We start from the raw sequence: 9,295 nt of genomic DNA, 5'->3' as shown, positions 1-9,295 counted from the left end.
TCCTGCACAGGTAGGAGCCATGCTAAATAATTTGCAGGCAGTTTTGTCTTTTCTGAGTCCTAGGTGATCCTGCATACATGGAGCTTGGTGTTTGTCATTTGCGTTTACGATGAAAGTTGAAACTTAAAACTAGGAAAGGGTTAAAAAAATACCTATTTCGTTTCACTTTTAACTCTGCAGAATAGGAGCTGAGGCTCCTCCTCGGTGCTGCTCAGTGGAGTCCCTGTGTGTTGTGCCCTTGTGCAAGGGAGTTTGGAGATTTTGTTGTCTTCCCCAGCAGTTCTCACATTTCCAAGGAAACAAATCTTGCCAGGTTACACGTGTGCTGTAGGCAAAGCAAAGCCTTCCCCCTGCTCTCTCCTTCGAGGCCAGACCCAACACCTCCGTAACCACTGACATCCTTCACCATCTTCTTCAAACAGCATTGGTGTGAGCTCTGGTTCATGACATTTGTGCCATGTTTATAAATCAGTTTTTTATATTTTTGTACTGAAAGAAATTGGAGCACTTTAGAAAAGTTGATTTCAAATCCCATTTCTGTTTGTACCCGGAAGGAAATCTCTCATGGCAGTAGATCCTGTTGGCATAACTGTGTGCATCTCACTCAGAGCTGTGAACTCTCTTGATGCTCTTTAGTCTTAGGTCTGGTTTCTAGGCCCACCTTGCACTGTAAAGATTTAATAAAGAATCATGGTCCGTGGTTAAATTGACCATTTTGTTGGGGAAGAGTTTGGTTTTGTTTTTTTGTTAGGGTGTAAACACTGTAAATATTTCCTTTACTGTTGATACTGCAGTAGCAACATCTTTGTAGTCTTTATTTTATTTGTAAAGTTGATGGTTAAATGTTAATATTCTGTTGAATTGTGCACTCTTAATTAATTGTAAACTTGATCTTAGCACACCAAACGATGATTTTTACAATGATTGCAATGTTTCTCCACTGAAGGATTTCAGAGCTGCAATAGGACTGAAACCAACTTCTAGCAATAAAAAAAAGGAACATTTAAAACCGGTTTGCCTTTATACAGTTCTTTATTATTCTCCATTTGAGCTGAAGATCAAAGCAGCTGCCACTGCTCACGTGCTTCTCCTTTTCTACCCTGCACAGAAACAATGTGCATATGTGCAAAACTGGTGGTTTTCCAGAGGAGAGGACAGAGCACAGGAGGTGTTTAGTGGAAGATACGAGTAGCTGCAGCCCTTGGCAGTGAGGTGAACACCTGAGGGAAGAATCAGCTGCTCTCAAGCGTCTGAACTTGGCTGGTGAGAGAGTGAACTCAGTTAAGTTGCTTATATTAGCTTGGAGGTGCTTTGCATGGTGCCAGCCTGAGACATGCCTGGCTCTGTCCCAGGCAGTATCGGTTCCCATTTGGAACAAGTAACACAAAAATAGAAACTTTCTCCCTAGTGCTTGTGCCAATTTGGCAGCTCTCACTGCCAGCACCATCCCATAGCCTCTGGCTGGTGCTGTGCTTCCCAGCTCTGCAGCGAGCTGTGTTTCCTGGTGAAATCCCCACTCGTGGCAAGTGAGCCCCAGAGCTGTAACCTGGGATCGTTTCTAGAGATGAGAACAGATGCAAAACTGGGCAGAGAGGGGGAGAGCTGGGACTTGAATCCATGCTCTCAAAGGAAGAGAGAGTTTTATCATGGAAATCCTGGACTGCAGCTAGGGTGAGGAAAACCCTGAGCCAGGGTTGGTGCCAGTGCCAGGGGTGAGGGCTGCACACCACAGCCTTTGGGGCCCAGCAAAGCATCTGTGGAGGACTTGGTGTGCAGGAGGCAGTGGAGCAAATCAGTATTTGTCAGTCTCTGAAGTGCACTTGACATCTGGGTTGCAGCACAAACTGGAACTCAACTGGAAAAACAGAAGTTTTTCTACTTTTCCAACATATGTAAAATAATCAAAAGCTTCTAGGCAGATCATTGTTTAAAGTTTGGTCTTTATGGGAGCTAACAGGGCTGATGTGTTCGTGATGACGTGTGTCACAGTGTGTGTGTGTGTAGGAGCTTTTGCTTGCACTTCATCTAGGGGAATATTTATTCCTTCCATCTGCCCCATTCAGCTCCCAGGAGCCAAGCCACAAGTGCCTGCTGGAGGTCAGGCCCTGCCTCTGTGCTCCAGACCTCGTGTCTGTGTCACCAGAGCAAGGCCAATAACTCTGTGTCCATATATAAATGTTTTTCAGCAGCAAGAAATGGACTCTCAGTGATTTCTTGAGGGACAGCACAGAGGAACAGCCTAAGAGAGAAGTTATGAGGAGTTGCTTCCAGAGCAGTGGGATTCATTTTCATCTCCTAATTGCACTGTGCTCTCCTGCAGCCATCACCATGTGTCAGACCTGGAGGAATTCTTTCTGGAAATATAGAAGAGCCTGGATCAGAGGGCTCCAGGGTTAACATGGCCAAGATTCCCACTGGGAACTGCCCAGCTGCAGCAGCACAGAGCTCAGCAGAGGCAAGTTTAAATCTTGGGCAGAATTTGCATCTGTTAGAAGTTTGGTGCTGCTGCAGCCATCAGGGTTCAAAGGCATGTGGGTGTTGCTGTGTTCAGTTTTTGCCACAACAGCAGAGCAGACATTCCTGGGTGATTGCAAACACCTTTGCCTGGCAGTGGCCCTGATAAAGCTGTCACTCCTCTGTGATTTCACGGGAGGGTGTGATTTCAGGACAGGAGGCTGGCGGTGCCTTCAGAGCTGCTAACTTGCTCATACCAATGTTCCAGCAGCTCCTCCCTGCCTTGTCTCTCTCTCCAATCTGCAGCTAATTAACCCGAAACCCAAACCACATTCTTTTCTCTGGATGAATCACACCGAGGCCATCGGCAATGACCAGCTTTATGCTAAACCTTCCTCTTTCATGTGGCTGAGACACGGCTGATGGTTCCCATACGTGCCTCTGAGACTCATCAGCAAGCCAGATGCTTGAGGACAAACATGCACAAAGGAGATTGGCTCCGTGGTGTGCTCTGACAGTGGGAATGTGCTGTTCTCTGCCTTTCCCTTTCCTCCCCCCTGTGACTCAAATCCGGTTCAGTTTCTCATCCCAGTGATGGGGCCAGCCCAAGGCTCAACAGACAAGGGATGTGGGGCCTGTCCTATATTGTTTGCTGCTTCTGGGCCCGTGGGATCTGGCAGAGGATAAAAGCCAAACCCTCTTGGAGCTGGCAGTGCTGGGGTGTGTGATGCACAGTCCCTGCCCCTGGGACTGTCACACGCACCAGAGGCTTTAACAGGGCAGGATCACTTTGTCAGGGGCTCCTTGACTTTTAACTAGGGCTTGGAGCAGCAGGACAAGGGGGAATGGCTTTACACTGGCAGAGGGCAGGGTTAGATGGGATATTAGGAAGAAATTCTTCCCTGGGAGGGTGCTGAGGCACTGGCACAAGTTGCCCAGAGAAGCTGTGGCTGCTCCATCCCTGGGAGAGTTCCAGGCCAGGTTGGATGGGGCTTGGAGCACCCTGGGCTGGTGGAAGGTGTCCCTGCCCATGGCAGGGGGTGGAATGAGTTGAGCTTTAAGGTCCTTCCAACCCAAACCATTGCAGCATTCCATGTGTGCAGGAGCATGAAACTCCTTGCTGACCTCACAATGCAATGTGCCTCTCCCACAGCAGAGCAGCAGCTGATGTCATTGCACTGTGTGGGTCACTGTGTTGCTAGACCCGAAGCCATCCCAGATGACTGCATGTGATATGAAGATCCACCAGGGAATTTCACACAGGTAGATGTGCAGTGTCTCTTTTCCTTTCTAGAGCATTGGAAGTCACGGGCAAAATCACACTGTATGTAGTTAGAGTTTGTTTTTCTTGCACTGCCATGAATTACCTTTGTGCCCTCCAGTTCCTCACTAGATGTGTAATGGGTGTGCTGCAGAACACTGAGAAGCTCTGTATCCCATCTTAGCCAGAAAGGGGAATTTCTCAGTCACTGCTGTGCTTGGAAGGGAGAAAGGCCAGGTACTACCTCAGTGCTCTGGCAGCAGGAGCTGCAGAGCAGAATGCAACACTACAGTTCCCTTAAAATCAATCCTGTCTGTCTGTCTTGTGGCAGGAGGGTCAGTTTGATGCTTTCTCAGGCTGTAGTTGTTTCTAGGCTTTGTGTGAGAAGAGAAACATCCCACGGGACAGCGATGTCACACTTGGACTGTTTTGGCTTTGAGCCCCAGTGTGTTGCCTCTTCCAGATGTGACTGTGGGCTGGGGTCTAGCTCCTGCAGCTCTAGGGGTGCAGCCACAAAGTCTGGGCTAGGAGGAGGGGCCTAGGTTTGAGCTATGCTGAGATTCTAAAGTCATACAGGAGGATTTCTGCCCCAGTAACCAAATTAACCTCTAAACCAGATTCACCTACAGCTCAGTTGGCCTAAACCTTCTGGCCCAGGCATTGAAGCAGCGAGTGGATCAATGCATGGAAATGTGGAACTGGGAAAACAGGTCTGTTGGGACGACTCAAGCACACAAAAGTAAAGCTGCCTGGTTTCCCCAGGGTGCTCCCTGCTGTGCTGGGAGCTGGTTCCTGCCAGGAGGAGGAGGGGCTGGAGGGACAGCACGGGGCTTTCTGCCAGGTGAAGGGGGATGAAGAGATGAAACGCAGCTCTGGGCTGGCTTTGTTGCCAGCAGCAGGGAGCCACGGCCGAGCAGCCAAGCCCAGGTGTGCTTGGAGTGCTGGTTTTCCCTAGGAGATAGTTGGCTTGAAGTGAGGAAACAATGCCCAGCCCCTGCAAAGGCTTCAGCAGCAGCAGTGGGGCTGCTCATTCCCCCATCTGAGAGCACCAGAGCCTGGCTCAGATAACTCCCAGGCTCGGGAGGCAGATGGACCCAAGCTGCTGGAAGCTGCTGGGTCCCTGGAGCAAGAGGCGGATGTGGCTGGGAGCCAACACTTATTGCTTGGCAGCATAAATAAACCAGCTGCTGCTCAAACAGCCATGAATGAAACCTCCACTCCTCTGTCTTGCTGAGCAAAGTCGGACTGTGTCCAACCCTCAGGAATAGCTGTAGATGGAACAAAGGTGAAGCAGCTCCCAGCTGGCTAACAGTGCTGGAGACACTTCCTGAGGAGTGATCACTCCCAGCCATGTCCTGTGCCATGATTTTCCCTTGGGCTGCACACGTGCTCACCTGCCTGCGTGTGAGTCAGGGCCAAGTTGGGAGCTGCCCCATGCTCCAGCTGCAGGATGGGTGGACTCCATGGTCTCTTAAGGGTCTTTTGCCACTGAGATGAGTCTGTTTCTCTGCTGCTGCCTCTGTGCTCCGAGCTGGGTGTGCAGGGTGTGGGCTCATCTCCCTGCAGCCTGATAAGCCTCCTGTTGGGCTTGGCCCAGAGAGATGGCACAGCAAGGGGACATGAGAAAAGGCCCAGCCTGGGGGCTGAAAATGGCAAAGGCATCAGAAACCAGGGTGGAAATGAAGTCAGTGTCTCTGCCTCAGCCCCCAGCAGCAGGCAGCTCCCTTCCTTCCAGTCGTGCCAGCTCCTGCCTGTACTAGCAGCTCGGAAGGGCTGTGACATTGATTTATTTAACTCTGACATGGAATGATGGATCACACCCAAACCATGCTTCTGTGGTGAGACAGTTGATTGTACCTTTGGTGCTTGTTTCCTCTGACCATGCTGATTCCTGTCTCCTACCTCCCACCTTAACAGAGCTTTTCCTTCCCAAGCACTGCCTCCCTGACCTGCAGCAGGGCCTGGAGCACACAGCCCGTGGGGGCAGAAGGAGCAGCACTTTCCCCCAGTCTTTGGGACAGTGAGGAAACCCAACTCCGTGGAGGATGACCAGGTAAGGGCAGAGAATAGCTTCATCTTTGCTGTTTTAAAGAGATTTGTGTGTCCTTCGAGCCATGAGGTAGTATGAGCCCTGAATTTTCCCAAGTTACAAAGATACAGGAGGATGTGAGGCCTCAATTTGGACTCAAGCAGGGAATGTTCCCCACTGTTCTACTCCATATTATCTCAAGTGTGGGCTGGGAAAACCTGCAGCTTAGGCATACAGAACAGGCAACAGACATGATGAGTTTTATTCAGATTTACTGAAGCAGCTCCAGGCTGAGTAATAAACACACACAACTGCTGTATAAAAAAAAATTCAATGTAAGAACCAGCCCGTGGGCAAAGTGTTCAGACACTTCAGGCAACTGCCTCTGGTGCTGCCTGTGCTGTGAGTCCCAGCAGCACTGGCCAGAGCCAGTAAATATCACTGACACCAAAATATTCCTCTGGTTCCTGCTCGGAGATCACACGAGTTAGGAGAAAACTTGGAAACCTTTTGCTGTCTCAAGGGACAGCACAAGCTGCCAGCCCAAGGAGGTCCCTCCGTGCTTGTCCCCTCCCTGGTCTGACGAAGGGGATGGATTTGCAGAAGTGGTTCAAAGCCAAAGCTGTGTTGCCTTGAGCCCTGATGGGATCCATGCTGGCATCCAGCTCACAGACTTGCTAGGTAGGAGGAGGTGCTCCTGCTGCCCATTTCTTCCATCTGGATCCTCAGTCAAGGGAGACACTGGCAAAATCTGGTGTGAAGCCTGTGGTGCAGAACAGAGCATTGTGAGAGCAGTGCACAGCAAACCCAACACCACTCCCCAGGCCTCAAAGCCCACAGAGAACACTACTCCAGTGGAGCTATGGCTGCTGATTTCCCTCTGCGTCCAGGAATTTTGTCTGGCTATCACAGGATATTTTATTACATTAGCTTATTTAGATAGCAAAACTCTTGAAAGGAGAACAGAAAAACCCTGCAGGGCCTGTGATTCACTGGCATCATTTCTGCCAAAAAGCCTTTAGAAAGGCTGAATTCCAGTTGCAAACGCTGGAAGTCAATCTCTGTGCAGCAGGAAAGCAACGGCATGAAAGGGACACCAGGGAATAATTAGAAACAGAGAAACCCTGTGTTTATACATAGACAGGGCTTGTCTTATAAATGCAATTACCCACCATTCTGGGACTAAATCCCAGCTATAATCTTGTTCTGGCACCAGCTCACAGCCCTCGTGTCCCACAAGACATTTGGGTGCCACTGGCAGATTAGCCGTTCTCCCAGGAGGAGGAGGAGGAGGAGGAGGAGGCTGTGCTAAAAGCAGCAGCCGCAGCCCGTGGCACCGCGCGGTCTGTCCCTGCTCCTGCAGACAGCCTGCCTGCTCCCAAACTAACTCCTCCAGCACTCTGACCCAGGGATGACACCCAATCCTCGCAGAGAGCATTCCCCAAAATCTTTGCATAGGCCAAGGCTCGGTGGCAGGGCTAAGATGCCAGGTTAAGAGTCTTGTTATTTATACTAATCTGCTCCCTGCAGCGTTTCAGCACCTCAAGAGACTTTCTCTCTCCTGCAGGGTTTAGATCCCAAACTACCAGCCTGGAAGCACATTTCTGGAGCTGATGTTTCACACAAGGCTGTTCTCTAGGGGAGATCCACGTGCATCTCCCCCTCAAGGTTTAACCTTTGTGCAGCACGAGGTTACACAGAGGAGCTCCGGGTTGATCCACCACTATTTACCTTCCAGGTTCTCCACCACCATGACTCAGGCAGACAGGTACTTCCAGGTGCTGACGAAGGCAGTGGGGATGAGGGAATAAGGCACCGTGGTGACACTGCTCCAGGTGTCCGAGGAGGGGTCGTAGCAGTCCAGCGTTTTGCAGCGCTGAGCCCCGCAGTAGCCTCCCACCACGTACAGTCTGTTACCCGAGGTGACCGCGCGGCAGCTGATGCGCTTGGCAGTGACATCCCCAAACTTGGACCACTGGTAGGTGTCGCTGTGAAAACGATAAGCAGAGCTGGCAGAGAACTCCGTGTCCCCCCCGATGACAATGATGTGGCTGCCCACCACGGCAGCAGCTGTGTACCGCCAGGGCTGGGGGCAGCTGGCGGGCACCGTCCAGCGGTTCTGGCGGGGGTCGAAGCACTGCACCTTGGGCAGCTTATTCTGGTTGGCACTGGTGCCCCCGAAAACAAACAGCTTCATCTTGGCTCCCACCACGGCAGCGTTGCTCACACCTTCGCGCAGAGGAGCCACCAAGGACCACTTGTCCAGCTGTGGGTCGTAGTGTTCCACTTGCTTGAGAGAGACGGAGGGAGAGGCTGGGAAGGCACCACTCATGGCTGTGTGACCTCCCACCACATACAGGCAGTGGTCCAGCTCGGCAGAGCCGTGGCCAAACCGTGCCACCAGCATGGGAGCAGCTTTTGCCCACTCATCGTGGAGGGTGTCGTAGACCCAGACGTCTCTGGAAGCTCCGTTCTCCGAGCCTTTGCCCCCGGTGATGTACACCTTGCAGCCGATGGCGCAGGCACTGCACTCCTTCCGGGGGCTGGGGATGTCAGCACGAGGGATGATCTCACTGGTTTTATGATCCAGCATGTAAATCTTGTCACACATGAAGGTCTGGCCCCCGAGCAGCAGCAGGGCCTGGCTGACCTTGCGGGGTCGGGCGCAGCACCCTGTCACCAGCCCGTCGTTCTGCAGGATCTTCATTTTGCATCGCACGGCGTCGGCCACGATCTCCTCCCCCAGCTTGTGGCTGGTCACCAGCTTCTCACAGGCCACTTGTTTCCTCAGGTAGGACTCGGGCAGCAAGGCCAGGCGGACGGAGCGCAGCAGCTCTGGCAGAACTTCATGGCGTCGGGGCAAGTCATACTGGATCCAACCTATAACAGCTTCATAGACCAGAGTCTCATCCTCTACCTCCAGCTCCTCACTCTCCACCAGCTCCAGCAGCTTATCTTTGGGCAGCCGAAGGAAATCTTCAGTCTTGCAGAGCGAGGTGAAGTTGGCCAGCGCCATCCTCCAGGACAGCTCCAGCAGCCGCTCGCAGCAGTGAGCATCAGACAGCAGCAGCATGTTCAGGCAATTCCCAGGGTAAAGATTCTTCTCCAGAAAGTCGGCTGAAGCATCCCGAATATCCTGAAACTGCAACATGTCCCCAGCCTCCAGCAGGGACTCCGCGTTCTCCTCGTTGATCAGCACCCGGGCTGAGTAGGCATAGTCCAGCAGCAGCTCCAGCACCTCGGGGTGCAGCGAGTCGTGGAAGTTGACTTCGGCATCTCTGCTCTCCTTCAGGCCCCCGCTGAACATGGCATTGAAGTAGCGGCTGCAGGCGGCCAGCACGGCGCGGTGGCACGGGAAGGCTCTGTTCCCTGCCCGCAGCACCACGTCGGTGAAGAGGTTCTGCTGGCGGAGCAGGTTGAGCTGGGTGAGGAGGCTGTCGGCGTGGCTCGGTTTGTGGAAGAGGTGGATGTTCATCGAGCCGGAGCTCGAGCGCGATTTCCGGTTCTCGTGGCTGCTGACCGACATAGTGCTGAGGCTGCTGCAAGGCAAA

General features: G+C 52.2%; 1 protein-coding gene across 1 annotated transcript; it reads right to left on the bottom strand.

The window, feature by feature from the left end:
• Positions 1-7,500: 7,500 nt before the first annotated feature.
• On the bottom strand, positions 7,501-9,270 carry LOC103805884 (ectoderm-neural cortex protein 1-like). The gene has a single exon (XM_009078548.1). The coding sequence runs from the start codon at positions 9,268-9,270 to the stop codon at positions 7,501-7,503; it is 1,770 nt and encodes a 589-aa protein (XP_009076796.1).
• Between the last annotated feature and the right edge of the window lie 25 nt (positions 9,271-9,295).

The sequence above is a fragment of the Acanthisitta chloris genome, unplaced genomic scaffold (assembly GCF_000695815.1).
Source record: "Acanthisitta chloris isolate BGI_N310 unplaced genomic scaffold, ASM69581v1 scaffold28427, whole genome shotgun sequence".
Classification (NCBI taxonomy): Eukaryota; Metazoa; Chordata; class Aves; order Passeriformes; family Acanthisittidae; genus Acanthisitta; species Acanthisitta chloris.
Note: the sequence above shows the minus strand (reverse complement) of the source record. Positions and strands in the feature narration are given on the sequence as shown.

What these genes read in the sequence shown, in the direction of transcription:
- LOC103805884 (XM_009078548.1), bottom strand. Translation starts at nt 9,270, where the DNA reads ATGTCGGTCAGCAGCCACGAGAACCGGAAATCGCGCTCGAGCTCCGGC.